The sequence below is a fragment of the Glycine max genome, chromosome 1 (assembly GCF_000004515.6).
Source record: "Glycine max cultivar Williams 82 chromosome 1, Glycine_max_v4.0, whole genome shotgun sequence".
NCBI classification, from domain to species: Eukaryota; Viridiplantae; Streptophyta; class Magnoliopsida; order Fabales; family Fabaceae; genus Glycine; species Glycine max.
The window spans coordinates 567,216-583,813 of NC_016088.4; the positions used below are offsets into that span (position 1 = coordinate 567,216).

Consider the following 16,598-nt stretch of genomic DNA (forward strand, 5'->3'; position numbering starts at 1 on the left):
GGTTAAAACTTATTAAAAATTAGACAATCATTGAGTGAGACTTTTAAAATAAAAACTAGAGCCTACAAAATTTGCAATTTGTCAATTAATTCTTCAGCCAATAATAGAAAACATGTTCAAAAGACTAAAGTTAAGGTGAACTTCACACCCTGTCACAACTTAGTGTGTGTTGGTTGTGTAGAAGAGAAAGTAATAAAAGATAATTTAAAAGAAATATTTGAATTAAAGTAAAGAGAAAGAGAAGCAGAACTTATGCTATTTTGTGAAAAATTCTTCTTGAATAGTAATTTTTTCTCTTCAACCAAATCATCCTCATAAGTATTGTTTGGTTGTGAGGAGAGAATGGAAGAGAATAGGTGAGAAGAGAAAAGAAGATAAATAGGTAAGAAATAGGATAAAAAGAAAGGTGATTTAGTTGAAGTAAAATAGAGTAGAAGGCTCACCAAACTATCCCTTTAAAGAGTGCTTACATATATATACCTAGAGATTGCTCAGTAACAAGATCCAAACACCCTAAGTAGATTCTTTACTCATGCTTGCATTTAGTATACAACAACTAGTTTTTCTCTCTAAAAAGTATCCTATGAAATCAACATTTCATTTGTAACCTCTCAACGGACATTTTTAACAAACTAATTGTTAATCGTTTGACAAGTGTACCAAATGTCCAAGTAGTAAAGATTCAAACGTTGGAGTGTCGATTTTTAGGAGAACTTCGTTTTGTACTTGTATTGTATAATTTTTAATTTATAAGAAAAAAAAGATAATATGATGTATAAAAGATAAATTTAAAAGAACATGATATAAAATAATAACTATTAATAGAAAACAAAAGAAACAATAGGGAATTCAATGAGACAAGAATGTTAGGATCTAGCGTGTCTTATTTGTCTAAGATGTATTATTTTTTTTATTTTTCTTTATCAATCAGATGAATTTATCATACCCACATCTATTAGATTATTTGCTCCTGATGTCTCACGATGACAAACTTATTTTACCTATCTATCTTTCAAATGTATTTGCAAAGATTTAATAGATAAAATGCATGAAGTTCTAATTCTAGATGTTTGCTTTGATGCATGGGCATAATGCAATCACTCTATGTCTAGTAATGATTTTATTAAGATACATCTTTCTTTTAGTTCTATTAGAAATTACCATCTATCGAGCGACTAATTCCTAAAATTGATGCATACAAAACCTTCCTTGCGTTCCTATTAAGGATTACTCTCTCTCAAGCACCTAACCCCTAAAATAATGGAAAGATGAATGATGCATGAAATTAAAAGTAAGAAAGGATAATAGGAAAGAAAACACTTGTGACATTGATAAATATGAAGTATACAATACATCTTTTGGCTTTTTAGGCTTATCAGACCCTAAGGGTTTAGCCTCTCATAACCATAAGGGGTCTTACACTAGAAGAGGGGTATAAGAACTGATAGAAGAAAAGAGATGAAAAAAGGGAATAGAAAATGATGAGAGAGAAGAGAGAGTTCTCAGGCTTTGAGTATGTATTAGAGTGCTTTGAGAAGTGTCTTTTCTCCTTGACTTGTCTCTCTTTTTATAGTTGCTGGAGTGGATTTGGGCTGCATACTCGTGCTTAGCGCGAGTGCCTGTATTTGCGCTTAGCACACCCTCTGCATTATGCGCGTATTGGGCTGGGTCTTTTTCAATGTTTACTGTTTTCTTGAGCTTTAAGTCTCTTAATCCCTACCTTTTATAATTGCAAGTCATGAATAGAAAAAACATCAATTCTTAACAATTAAGCGTGAATAACGGCTAAATAATTATTCTTAAAGATATTTTTACTTTATTTTCATTGTAAAAACAACTCATATTTAATCATTATCACTAATATTTGCCGATTAAAAAAAATAAACTATAATAATATGAGTAATTGTTTTAACTAAGAAATGATTCCAACAAAATAGACTTTGTAGTCCGGACATAAACTCAAATGGAACTTTATTCGTTTGAGAATATCACCAAACTCAGGGTAAATCGACTCTTATTCCTTATATTTTTTTAGACTAATATAATCCAAGAATTAACAATTTGTGTACCCTAATATGAGCCTCTCCCATTTTGTGTACCCGACAGGTTGAAGATTTTTCTCCGTAAAACCTCTTTGATGCTCCTTCTTTCCAGTTAAGATAAATATCTTGAAACCCAATCCGAGAAGTTCGTTATACAATCTCAAACTGGCCGGCAAACTGGACATGGGTCTGTACGCAAGTCCATCAAATCATCAAAGGAAGTCTTATTGAACATATCTGGTTTTCGCGCAGGAAACAATTAATTATAGACGACAATGAAAATGCAAATTAATATTAAAAAGAATTGATATCACTTCGGGTCCGAAAAAGTAGTAGAATCTTTGAAACAAATATTTAAAAGGTGATTTTTTTCTGTAATTAATCGAGATTAAAATAAAATTAATTAATTTATAGGAGATTAAAATAAAATATTAAAAATTAAAAATAAAATTATTATTTTAATAGGTACTTAACGCAAAATAAAAAATTTATTAAAAAATCACCACAAAAATTAATATGTATTAGAAATAAAAAAAATATTTAAGTGTATTAAAAATACAGATTAAATAATCTACATATATACTTGGTTGTGGTCATGTTAAAGAAAAAATTAATCTACGTTGGAGAGCAGCGTCTAGTCGAACACATGGTGATAAAATTCATTTTGAACGAAATTAATTTTGATAGAGGCAGAAGGTATTCCTACTTACTTGAGTTGTATCATAATGTTTTTTTATCATAATTGATTTTATCATAATTTTAAAAACAAAAATTTAATCAAAATTAAAATAAACTCACCTCATTTATCATAATTTTAAAGATTATCCAAACACACAAACAAAAGTAAAAGTCGTCAATTGGCACAAGATGCAGAACCAAACATCATCATAAAGACATAAAAAAAATTAATAAATATATAAAAAAATAAAAATATATAAACATACATTTGCCTGTGGTTTGTCTGTACTCTGTACATGTTCAGTACAAAAAATGCTGCTAAAATCACCCCTCTAATTTCTGCTGTTTAGAAAATCCAACCAGAAAAAGGTAGAATCAACAAAACTAGCAACTCTGATTAATTTCCTGACAACATTCACAAAACTGAATCCGCCATAGCAGCTGCAAAGACTTGATAATTAATTGCAAGTCTGTCTCTATGCTCAAACCAGAGTTCCCACTATCCATCAAGCTAGGAACGCATTGGCTATCACTGCAGCAGATGATAACTAACTTGTAATTTAACTAAGGACAACAATTCAATTCTTCTAGCAGGTTTTTAGGGAAAGGAAACTTGTTGTTCTTCATGGCAAAGCTCTTTCCTTAGTTTATGCGAGAAGAGCTTGCATGCATCCATGCTAAGATCAATGGCAGCAGAAAGTGCAATGAACAAAGCAGCATCAGCCATGCATGTCACATGCTGTGCACCAACTTGCACAACAGGCTTGCTAACTTTGCCTTCACCTTCCACTGTGGAACCCATCACAAACCCTTTTCCTTTCAACCTTGAACCCAATCCAGAATCCCTCATCACTTTGTAGTCAATGCAGAACTGGCCACCCTTTTTCACATTCATTGTGGCCTCAGCAATTGGTATCCCATTGGCAGGTCCATTCTCAGTGACGAGCTCAAACTTGTAGCCCAAGCCATCGACAGGGCCTCGTTCTCGCCACGCTTCGAGACGGCCCCATGGCTTCCAGCTACTCACAGAGGCACCATTGTTGGTGCGAAGAATGAGCCATGCACCTGGGTTTGATCTTGATACTCTGTCTGAACCAGGGGAAGGGACAAATGGGGTTATCATGGAGGCAGCTGCAACGGGTGAGCCAGAGAGATCATGGATCATTATCATCCAACCCTTTCTCTCCCTCCCATGACGCTCTCTAATACCCTTCAAGGTTCTCCTCCATCTACTGGGGTTGTTGGCAAAATCTGAGGGTAGACACCTGAATTTTCATTAAGTAAAAAGAAAAACAAATCATGAATAAGAGCCTATCATGCATAGATGCGAATCATAGGTTGCTCTAAAAAAAAAAGAGAAATACTAGCCACATTATCATAAATAAATTAAGAGAGATAATTTTTAAATGATAAATGAAATCTATCAAATTGATGATATTTTTTTAACAAATTTCAATCAATCATATAAAAATATTGAAAAGACAAGATTATAAAACATAATAACTATATAATTGTAATTTTACAAATCCAAATTAAAGTCATACTTCTTGGAGATTACTAAAAGCAAAATAATCTTTTTTAAGTCATTGACATTATAAATCACTTCTTATTGTCTATAAAAAGGAATAGTATCAATCCTATTTCCTTCTTGAAATCATCCAGAAAGGAGGACAGTTTCTCTTGTTGGTTCATCAACGAAAAATGCTTTCATGTCTCTATATTATACAGACTTTTATATCTTATATTTAATCGTATTAAATTTTTTATAACCTTTTTAAAGACTAAGATACTTTATAGATACATATCAGTGAAGCATATCCACTGATATTAGTATCAAAAATACCTATCATGCATATACAAATATGTGAAGATGAAAGTATTGATTCTCAGATATAAGAGGAATAATTAAATATTTGAAAAGCATATGATAAAAAAAATATTCATTAATTCAGTTAGTATAACAGGAAACAACCTAATGAAAAATGTCAAACGTGGTAGGATAATAAATTGTAAGAGATATTGCGACTGCAGGCAGATACTGGCACATGGGAGGGAATCCAGGGCAGTTAAGTTTCACAGTTTAGAAAATCTCGGCCTGTCTGTTTGACCAAACCTGGGTATGCAATGCAGCCAGATACCACAGCACATGCAAAGATAGCTTAATTTGAACTTGGCAAACATTTATAGGTGTTGTTAATTAATTCCTCGTAATTATCTATGATTAAATTAAATTAGTTGCCGATGATTTTACGTTTATCTTATTAAAGTATTAAAAAAAACTGCTAAAGACAAAGTAACTGAAAGAATGAATACTCAGAAACCAGCAAAGTGGTTAAGTAAATTAATGTTAGAGATATAAATTTGGTTGAATGATTAGGAAAGAAAAAAAAAAGATGGATTTTTCCTTATTAAAAAAAACTAATAAATTAATAATTAATATTTATAAATAAAAAAAATGAATTAAAGTTGTGAGCAGGAGAGTGACAAAAAAGGTGTTAAGAATGTGGAAATTGAAGTGTGAAGGGCAGTTTGCCAAGCATGAAAATGAAACTTTCGTTGTACCATTGGCGTTTTGCATGTTTGTTTCACGAGAAATAGACAGAAACAAAGTGCCGATGATACCAATAAGCAAATGAAAATGGACAGAAAAGGATAACAACTAAGCCACGACGTCGCGAGAGTGAAGGCATGAAAAGGAATTGTGAGCTGGACTAAGCATGTGCTGATTGATGGTTAGGTACCAACTACAAGGATGATATCGACAAGCCAGCACACATGCCTAAACCCTCACCTTAATTCATGACTATAACTGACCAAACATATTAGCCCCACCAGTAACTTTGCCAACCCACACCAATAAATTCTTGCTTCACAAAACTTTGGTATTTCTTTAGTACATAGTATTTTTTTTTTCTCACCATAATATTGATATCAAATTATATTGGCATGAAATTAAAGTTGAATTCATGATTAGTTAATTAGAAAACACAAATCATAGATCGTTATTATTTATGTCAATTATTTTTTATATAAATTTACATTTCACCTATTATTACGAGTTGTCTATATTATTAATAAAAAGATTCCCACCATTATTACTCTTCGTCACAGTTCATACTTATCTTTTTAGTCACAAATAAACAAGGTAAACTTTCTTTTTAGTTTCTAGAAATAAATCTTCTTTTAATCTCTTATTAACGAAAACGCATCATCCTATGCTGTTCTTATTCTATAAATAAAAGACTAATAGAAGACGAAAATTTTGGAAGGACAAAGACTATATGTAACGCATTTTCTAAAATAAACGACTCAAAGGAAACTAAACATTACCTAAAAACATATATATATATATATATATATATATATATATATATATATATATATAGATATTCAATCCTAAATAATAAAATACCAATTAATTAAACGGAATAAAATGCTTAAATGAGAATGTAAATAAGTCAAAACTTACCTGCAGTTTCTTAATTATTTTTTGTGTAGTTTTTCAATTATAATTAGAATTTATATAATAAAAGTCAAAACTTCTATTCAATAGTAGAACAATAACAAAAAATACATAAAGAAAGAAATTGTATACAAGTTTGATCAATGTAAAAAAAACTATATGCTCTCTCTCAAAACATGGTAATTAAATCCAAAGTTTAATGTCCTAATATTTAATCAAAACAAGATTTTAATTTCAAAAAAAGAAGTAAATTCATTATTTCAGATGTGTGTAATCTCTATGTCTCTCTGCCATACTACGTAGAAAGTAGCACATAGTATATTTTTTAGAAAAATGAATGTATATGGAAAAAAAAAAGGTGAAAATAAAGGAGTATATGTAGTAGAGTGGTTGATTGAGGAAGTGAGAGTATCAGAATCAGATAGAGTGATTGAAAACTACACTAACTAGACCTAAATTTACGGTAATGAGATTTAGCTCAATTATTTCAACAAGTCTATGAATTAATATAAATTTTTGATATTTTTTATTCTAACGAATTAAAGAAAAAAATGCAGCATAGAATAGTTTAACAAGAAGAAAAGTTGTTGCGAAGACACTGACCTGGATCTAGAGTTACGATCCGCACTGAACTTGCAACTAAAGACAGGCTGTCTGATATTATTCTCCTGAATCTGGAAAACCACCGGGCTACACTCCGGTTCGCCACCGAACTGGAACACGAACCGCGGGTCCGGTTCGGACCGGACCACAATGTGAACCCGAGGCGCAGGCTTGTGCTCCGGTTCGAAGCCGGTTCTGTTCTTTCTCAGGTTGAGCCAGCCGGAGTGGAAGGTGTTGGGGCGGGAGAGCGCGGCGGAGAGGTCGAGGGTGAGGTTGAGGCGGCCGAGGAGTTTGGCGGAGGAGATGCCGCAGGCGCGGGCGGTGCTGCCGGAGTAGACGGCGAGGCGGAGGGTGAGAGGTTTGGCGGAGAGGCGACGGAGCGCGCTGGAGTCGAGGTGGAAGCCCGGGGCGGAGGTTGCGGCTTCGGGGTTGGCGTCGCCGGAGGAGGAAGAAGAGAGTGGAAGAAGCGCGGTTTGAGAGGGGAAATTGGTGATGCGGATTTGGCAGAAGCATGGGGTAGTGGAAGGGTGGACGCCGGAGACAGGTGGCGGTTTGGTGGCGGAGGGAAGGTTGAGAGCTAAAGAGTCTACCATGAGACGCACGAAGGGACAGGGATCCATTGGTGAAAATCTTCTCCAAGTTTCTCAACAGTGGTGATGAAACTAAATGTCTTGGTTTTTGTTAGAGTAGGGTTTCGAAAGCATCTACTACGTACTACTTCTTCTCTATGTATAGGACGACTAAGATGTTACAGTTTCACTGCTTTCTCAGTATCTGTTTATATAGTCGAGTCCTAATGTTTTTAACACTAATAAATTTCAAACACTGAGTTAATATTCTTATTTGTTTTTGTATCTCTTGCTTTTTATATCAAATCATATCAGTTTTTCTATATAGTCTAACTTAACAGGGTGTGGTTTTTGTGTTTATTGGGGTAGGAACATTCCAAGGTTTATTATTAGCGGGAAATTGTGAATGAGAACACGATGACACATGGTGGGGGACTTGCTGAGATTCATATGATGCTGTGGATTTATAATTATAATTGATGTTGTGATGAAAGGGATAGAGACAGAGTAAAAACAAAAAGAAGAAAAAGAAATTAAATTAATAAATGTAATCAATATTGTAATAGGGAATGAAAAGAAAAAAAACATTTAATTACTTGTTTGGTCTTTTATATTGGTATAATCCATATATTTTAGTATTTATATTAATTTATAAACTATTCATTTTAATTTTTACTCGTTTTATACACAAAATAATACAATCATGAATTACAAGGGCCCCTCGCTTAGACTTCTCATATATTACATACATATTTTTAACATGAATATGTTTTAAACTTTTAATTTGATATAAATAATAGATAAGAATAAGGCAAAAATGGATTTGGCTTTTCCCAACTTTTTCGTTTCATTTTGATGCATATCAGCATATGACATAATTAAGACATTGCAAATCTTAGAACTTTAAACATATGATATTATAAGCATAAAAAATATATGATATTATGAATTAAGATACTTTTCCCTTAAATTTTTAAAGATGCGCTATGTAGCAATGCGGTGACTATTTTACAATAACTATTTCAAAGTTATAATATCTTGATTACTAATTCATTCACATTTTGATAATGTAAAATTTTTACACTAATAATACATAGAAATAAAATTCTGAGCAAAAAGCATATGAGGAGTGTTTTTAACCTAGCTACCGTACTATAAGAAGCATATGATATATATATATATATATATATATATATATATATATATATATATATATATATATATATATATATATTCAATTGCATAAATAAAAAGGTAAATCAACAAATTTTAACACATACAATTACCAAATAGTTAAGTCATTGTTTTAAATATATGTTAGTTGGGTTGAAATTTGAACAAATCATATAAAATATCAAATAACATTAAAATATATTACATTAGATTATTAAATTAAATCACTTATATTCAATCTACCTATATAAATAACTAATATAAATATTATAGTCCAGAATTTGAATCATATATCTCCACTAGTCCTCTGAGTAAGTTGGAAAGTTGGTTTCTAAATCCAGCTTGTGAGAGTTGGAAAGCTATCGCTACTGCCCCATATTTTGATAATAATCACATTTTGTATCAAATAAAAGAGGGGGGAGGTACATTTAATGAGGACGAGAATTTTTTATATAAATTTTGTATATAAATTTTGTATACAAATAGATCAGTATTTCTATATGACAGATTGATTCATATAATACTTTACATTTTTTTTTTGTTATCATCAAAGCTTGTGGAGCCAATGCAAGCAGAACGCAGGGACGAAGTTGCCCGGTCCCCCTTCCCTACACAACCTCAGCCTCCACCATACTTTTGATCAATTGCAACAAATAATAAATATATACAAGAAAATTAGTAAGTATTGAAATTTTTAAATTTAAAAAAATATCATTTTTAAGTTTTATCCAAACATGATCATATATCACTTAGTGGTTAAAGAAGAAGAAAAGAAGAAAAAGATAGGAGATTTAATTTCTCCCGTTAACAAATAATAATGAAATTATTTATTCAAGGAGCAACTGGCCATGGATTTTGCCAAATGAAGTTTTGAAATTAATTAGAGGAATGGGAAGGTGCAGGAATGAGAATGGCCCCGCCCCACCTTTGGGTCATATTTCTCCAACCAATTGAATGAATAGTGATATTTTTGGTTTGAGTAATAATATATAAATTATTTTTCATTTTAAACACTTAATTAACTAACACTTTTTATTTATCTTAATCTTTTTTCTGTCAAATCATAAATTTTATTATATTTGTTGAATAATACATTGGGTGTCTGATAAACAATTACAGTTTGGCTCTTTGCTTAGTATACGTGAATCCAGGTTGGCATCGATGTGCCGTACATTCATTCATAGCATATGTTAATACATTCCCAGCATCAAAACATGAAGGAGAAGCTGGTGGGCAGACAGGCCCATTTGGGTTGTGATTTTGTATTTGGTCTTTGGTCAACATTGATGTTAATTTGCAACACAACGCTTCCCTGTGGACCCCCCATCCCTGTTTCTTTACTTTGCATCAAATTAATCAATGACCATTAACACTAAGCTTTGCACTGAATCCATTGCATGCCCATACACCACAACCATTACTATGATATTTTAAAACCATCATTAGTTAGAAGTCGTAATTAAGGACCCCTAATGAGTTGTACATTTATATAGCAGTACTAGTTCGAATTAAATTGAAATTATATGTATATAATTGGATACATGTAAATAAGTGTAATCATCAAGTTTATGCACATAAATATCTCTTGACGCTTTTATAGCATGCTGAATTCCTTTTTTCGCAAGTTTGAAACAATAATGATGTGATGGTTATTATTTTTCATTATTTGTGTGAATTATTATCGGTTTAGTTCACCATTAATCTTTACTAAAGAAAATAATAGATCATCTTTGGTGAAGTCTATTTTTTCAATTATCATTTTTTGTCTGGAAGATTTGAATTTTTGAGAGATTACTTAAAGAATCTAAATTCAATTTTATGTTTTTTTTTATTTTGCTTTTATGGATGTCTTCCTTTAGTGTTTGAAACATGAGTGAACATTTAATATGAACACATCTTTTAGTAAAAATTCAAACTTTGATTTGTCATTGTGAAAAACTAATTATTTTCGCTAGACACAATTCCCGTCTTATTTAATGAACATCTCTTTTAATTTTATAATTTTTAATAATTTTTAATTAATAAAAATTGTGTTAAAAGAATATCTTAGGGAAGCGTTCCTCATGCTATTTCTCATGTCACAAAAGGATAGGTTTATCTTCAATAATATAAGATTAAGGTGCCACTCGATAATTATTTTACTCTTTTTATTTCTTCAATAATTTGGGCTCGATGTCTTGGAAAGGAGCATGAGTTTGTGATTGTGATTCAAAAATCAGAAATAAGAAAAAAACATGTTATATTAAATTGCGAGGGGAAAATTAACAAATATTACAAAAACAAGTTAGTACGTAAATTCATTAGCATGATTTTATTGTGCATTGTGAGTGAAGATAAATTTAATATTTCAGAATGGTGGTAGGGGTAATAGCAATTTGCTTGGGAACAATAGCAACCCCATCCACCAACCCACAAGCCGAAGTGAGACAACCACGGTTCGGCTCATTTCATAGACCAATTTAGCCCAACTTATTTTAATTTTATTTATGGGTTATGTGAACTAGACTAGCCTATACATCAAGTTGTAATTAGACTCTTCTAAAGATAGTTTGTAAGTTGGACAAAATAATTATTCAACGGGAAGAAATAAGTAATTTCTTATTTTAAAGTATATTTTTATCATGTATTTAGATAATTTTAAAATTTTCATAATTTTTCTTATTAAATTATTATTCATATTGTAAATGTGAGATTAAATTGGCACCACTAGTGAAACACACAAATTACCTTTAAACAAACTGTTTTAAGTAGAAGAGAAGTCTTCATTTTACAAAAATGTTTTAGTATGGTGTGTTATGGATGTCTAAGTAATGTTGTTACGATGTTGACAAATGAATATATATTTTTGGCTCAATTGCTTTTTTCAATTTTTTAAATATTGCAATTTTACGGTTTTAGTTTCATAAGTTTCAATTTATATGGATTTTTTAAGATTTCTCTCATTTATAATCAAGTCCATTTATCATTTCATTTAATATTTTAGTCGAGAGTTTCTTCGAAATGAAAATACATTTCTTTTGTTGTTCATTATTGTTTTAAAAACAATAATTTATCCATAGATATTGTGAAGTTTTTCAGTTAAAATTAAAAAAATATAAATACTTTTCTCTTTATCCCAAAATGGATCAATCCAATGAAGAAATATTAATTAGGTGTCAAATAAAAAAATTCAAAATACATCTGGCAAAAAAAATATAAAATAAAAATGAGAATATAAAACTTTCTACTTATAATTTAAGTCTCACCACTTAGTTGATTCTAATAGGTTGCATTATTATCCTATAAATTGTGGAAAGTGATAGTGAGTTTACAAATATTTGTATTCTAGAAGGTTTATATATTCATAAAGTAAGTTATGAATTCACTAGGCATGCATATTATAGTAGACAAAAATAGGAATGAATTGTTGTGGGTGAGTGATGAGTGTAAGATATGCATGGGATGGGCGTTTTCTATTTGGGGGGAAGGGAAGGAAAAGAAGAGAGAGGGGAAAATGGGTCCTAAAGTGAAGGAGAAGTTGAATGGAAGGAATTGAATGGAGAGCAAAATGGACGGTCATCTCATTAGCAATTCCGCATCACCGCATGCCATGCATTTAAAACTAGTACGTACATTAATTCCAAACCCACACAACACAATTACACCACAAGGATCCAAGAATAAGAAGAAGAAGAAGAAGAAGAGATTGAAATATTAAGAAAATATGTCGTGGCAAACTTACGTAGATGACCACTTGATGTGCGATATCGATGGCACAGGACACCACCTCTCCTCCTCTGCCATCATCGGCCACGACGGCTCCGTCTGGGCTCAGAGTTCTTCCTTCCCTCAGGTCTGACTTCACATTATTTTCATATGCAATCATGTCAAAAACCTCTTTCTTTGAATGGAATTCAATTGAGGATAATAATGTGAGAATGTTTTTGGTTTTTTATCGGTTAATTGTTAGTGTTATTAATTTTTGTTAGTAGAATGATTTGAATTTATGATTTCTCTCTTTTTTTTAAAAAAATTAGACCCATCTTATATCTCGAAGAATTGTTTGTATATACTGATTAGTCATGAGTTACGTGTTGCTTTCATGTGAATGTGAGATTTGTGTTTTGTGTTTATTTTCAGATTAAGTCTGATGAGATCAATGGTATCATGAAAGATTTTGATGAACCTGGGCATCTTGCTCCTACTGGCCTCCACCTTGGAGGCACCAAATACATGGTAATACAAGGAGAGCCAGGAGCCGTCATTCGTGGGAAGAAGGTATAATCAACTCCTAACTTATCGTACTCATAATTAAACTAATCAATCTTACACAGAAGGTGATGTTATTATTAACATATTTGTATTGGTTTATTTGAAAAAATAAATATTTTCTTTATATTTTAAAACTCTTTCATGAAATTCGACAACAATGTAGTAATAGAAGTAATAAAAGCCTTATTTGATTAGGTGAGAACGTCAATATGAATCACATAATATGATTTGATTTATTGAAAGAACAAATTTTTATAAATATTATTTTCCATGAGATTTCTTTTTAACACATTATTCCAATAATCCAATGTCTTTTTTAATCTTCCTTTTCTCCTTTTTTCATGAATAAAAATTGCGAAATGTATTATCCTTGTTGCTCCTTCCAATACAAGACTCATTGAAAAAATTTGTTTAAGATGAATCTTGTAATAAATAATAATCTTTGAAAATTTGGTTTTTAACTGGCTCCAATGTTTATCATGTGATCCATAGTCCACCTTATACCTAGTACAATAAGTATTTTACGGTTATTGTAAACCAACTCAAATACACACTTGTTGTAGTTTTGCAGTAACTTGTATAACGGTGTAAGGCAAATTGATCAATGTTCTTATATTTTGGCTTTAATTAATGCAAATTCTTCTTGAGGTGGTTTTTTGTGCAAACCAAAGTTGTTTTTTTATGAATTAGTACAGCCTAGTGCAATATGAAACATGTTTCATGTGATCTCATCCATGAACATTGATGACTCTCTTTTTCCTTTTACCTATCCTCCAAAGCTCCCAAGAATATTATGTGAACAACAAATTTAAAGCTTCTTTCTTCCGCTATACTAAGTTACAACTAAACTTGGTAAAACCGTTCAGCATACTCAGATTTTGATTTCTTCTTTTCCTTATAATATGGTGTATGTTACGAGAGAAAGACACAAATTACTTATGTTTACGAATGATGAACCACTACATATATAGGGCCACATGTAGGCCACTATATGAAAATTTGTCTATCTTCTTAATGAATAAGTGATTATTCAATTTCAGACCTATTTACCACAGGGGTGGCACCTTTTTATTTCTAATTTTTGTTATTACTCATTATTAAACTGTAACTTTGGATGGTTCCTGTTACAACTTCTTTCTCATGCACGTATTACTTTTCTCCTCTTTTTATATAAATGATATGAGAAAAACAAAAACAGAATGTAGTTGGACAACTCAATACTATTGTAGTAACCATTAGCAATGGTGCATAATTATTTGTGTTATTTTCTTTCCTTGGAAGCTAGTCCTCACAATATTGTGATTTAATTTTGCGTACTATTTTCTATTGAGTTGTTAGTTTTTGTTGCAGAAAAATTAGAACCCACAATCACTATACCAACATTATATCTCCAATTTTGCGTTACTTATAAGTATAATTTGTTAAGTTCCTAACATTCTGCTAGATGGTTTTCCCTTAATATGTAAATGTAGTTTTCCTATGTTTACAACAACAACAACAACAACAACAACGCCTTATCCCACTAGGTGGGGTCGGCTACATGGATCAACTTCCGCCATAATGTTCTATCAAGTACCATACTTCTATCCAAACCATTAATTTCGAGATCCTTTTTTATAACCTCTCTTATAGTCTTTTTGGGTCTTCCTCTGCCTCGAATTGTTTGTCTTCTCTCCATCTGGTCTACTCTCCTCACTACAGAGTCTACCGGTCTTCTCTCTACATGCCCAAACCACCTAAGTCTATTTTCCACCATCTTCTCTACAATAGGCGCTACTCCAACCCTCTCTCTAATAGCTTCGTTTCTAATTTTATCCTGTCGAGTCTTACCACACATCCACCGCAACATCCTCATCTCCGCTACACCGACTTTATTCTCATGTTGGCTCTTGACCGCCCAACATTCTGTTCCGTACAAAATCGCCGGTCTTACCGCAGTCCGATAAAACTTTCCCTTTAGCTTGATCGGTACCTTTGCATCACATAACACCCCCGATGCTTTTCTCCATTTCATCCATCCTGCTTGAATGCGATGATTCACATCCCCTTCAATTTCCCCATCATCCTGTATTACAGACCCAAGATATTTAAACCGTGTGACTTGAGGGATAATATGGTCTCCTATTTTCACCTCTGAGTTAGAAACCCTCCTTCTTTTGTTGAACTTACATTCCATATACTCCGATTTGCTTCTGCTTAGGCGAAAGCCATGTGTTTCTAGAGCTCGTCTCCAAGTTTCCAACCTCTCATTCAATTCCTCCCTCGACTCTCCAAGGAGGACTATGTCATCTGCAAAAAGCATGCATCTCGGCGCTATCTCTTGGATTTGTTCCGTGAGGACATCCAAAATTAAGGTAAAAAGGTAGGGGCTAAGGGTTGACCCTTGATGTAAACCAATTGTGATGGGAAAATCGTCTGACTCTCCACCCTGTGTCCTAACACTAGTCGATACCCTATCATACATATCTTGGATAGCTCGAATATATGCAACCCTAACCCCTTTCTTCTCTAGAGCTTTCCACAAAATCTCTCTAGGCACTCTATCATACGCTTTCTCCAAGTCAATAAAAATCAAGTGCAAGTCTTGTTGGGCCATGCGATATTGTTCCATCACCCGCCGTAATAAATAAATCGCTTCCATGGTCGACCTTCCCAGCATAATTTCATGGTATGACTCTTTCCTATGTTTGTTTTGTTTTAAAATATCTGACTCCTATATATGCTTGATGGACAGGGATCTGGAGGTATCACCATAAAGAAAACTGGTCAAGCATTAGTTTTCGGCATATATGATGAACCTGTTACTCCTGGACAATGCAACATGATTGTTGAGAGGTTGGGAGATTACCTTGTTGATCAGGGTCTGTAGACCAAGATCTTTTCATATTTGAATTTTTTTTTTGGTTACTATAATTTTTTTATTTACAATTATGATCTGCATCATTTCAACCCCATGTTGGGAGTTGTTGCAGACAATAAGCATATGAGAATTTAACAGTTCTTCGTCTTTTGAATTTTTAAATTTCATTGCCCTGATGATTGAATGGTGTTTTCTACTTTGCTTAACTTGTAAATCACATTTTTTCTTCATGAAAAGGATATACATAAACATGTTTCTTTATATTATTATTCCTAGGATCAATATAACTTTTTCTTGAAATCAACAAAAAAAAGTGATCAATAAATCTATTTACAATAATCAATCAAATTAAAAAAAAAATGATAAAAACAAATCTAAGTGGACGCAATTTAAATTACTTTATTCTGATTATATACAATCTTACAATGCTAGGAATACTCTCATAGAATTCTTGTCACTGTTTTGAATGTTATTCCCTTTATCTTGATGGTAAATGAGCTTTTTTATCAAATACATGATTTTAAATCCTCCTAAAATTTCTTTTTAATAACCTGCTAATGAGGACCTCCATTTGGGCGTAACCTATAATTATATTCGATAAAATATTTTAATTGATAATTTTTTTTACTAACTAAAAATTTGTTTGACAATCAGTAAATAAATTTTTCCAGTGATTTCTAACGTTTTATGAAATGGGATTTTTTAAAATACTAGTTTCTAGCTTATAACTTTTTATGTTTTCTTTCTTTTATTCTTAATATATTTATTAATTTTTTTAATTATCTTTTTAAAATAAATCATGATTTTATTATTTTTATATTATTTTATATTTTTCAATTATTTTTCAATTATTTTAACCGTTAATTTTATTAAATATTTATAATTTAATAAACTAACTTCTAGCTAACTCTTTAGATTATATATGTTTAGCAAAACTATATAAAAGAAAGCTAGAGATC

General features: G+C 31.7%; 2 protein-coding genes across 2 annotated transcripts; one reads left to right on the forward strand and one right to left on the reverse strand.

The window, feature by feature from the left end:
* Window positions 1-2,875: 2,875 nt before the first annotated feature.
* On the reverse strand, window positions 2,876-7,662 carry LOC100805866 (uncharacterized). Its single transcript, XM_003516328.5, has 2 exons — window positions 6,787-7,662; window positions 2,876-3,985 (listed from the first exon to the last, which is right to left on the reverse strand). Exons 1-2 carry the CDS (start codon window positions 7,404-7,406, stop codon window positions 3,319-3,321), a joined length of 1,287 nt encoding a protein of 428 aa, XP_003516376.1. The 5' UTR covers window positions 7,407-7,662; the 3' UTR covers window positions 2,876-3,318.
* A 4,518-nt stretch (window positions 7,663-12,180) lies between these two features.
* On the forward strand, window positions 12,181-15,764 carry LOC100778045 (profilin-4). Its single transcript, XM_003516339.4, has 3 exons — window positions 12,181-12,360; window positions 12,648-12,785; window positions 15,514-15,764. Exons 1-3 carry the CDS (start codon window positions 12,232-12,234, stop codon window positions 15,646-15,648), a joined length of 402 nt encoding a protein of 133 aa, XP_003516387.1. The 5' UTR covers window positions 12,181-12,231; the 3' UTR covers window positions 15,649-15,764.
* Window positions 15,765-16,598: the final 834 nt, after the last annotated feature.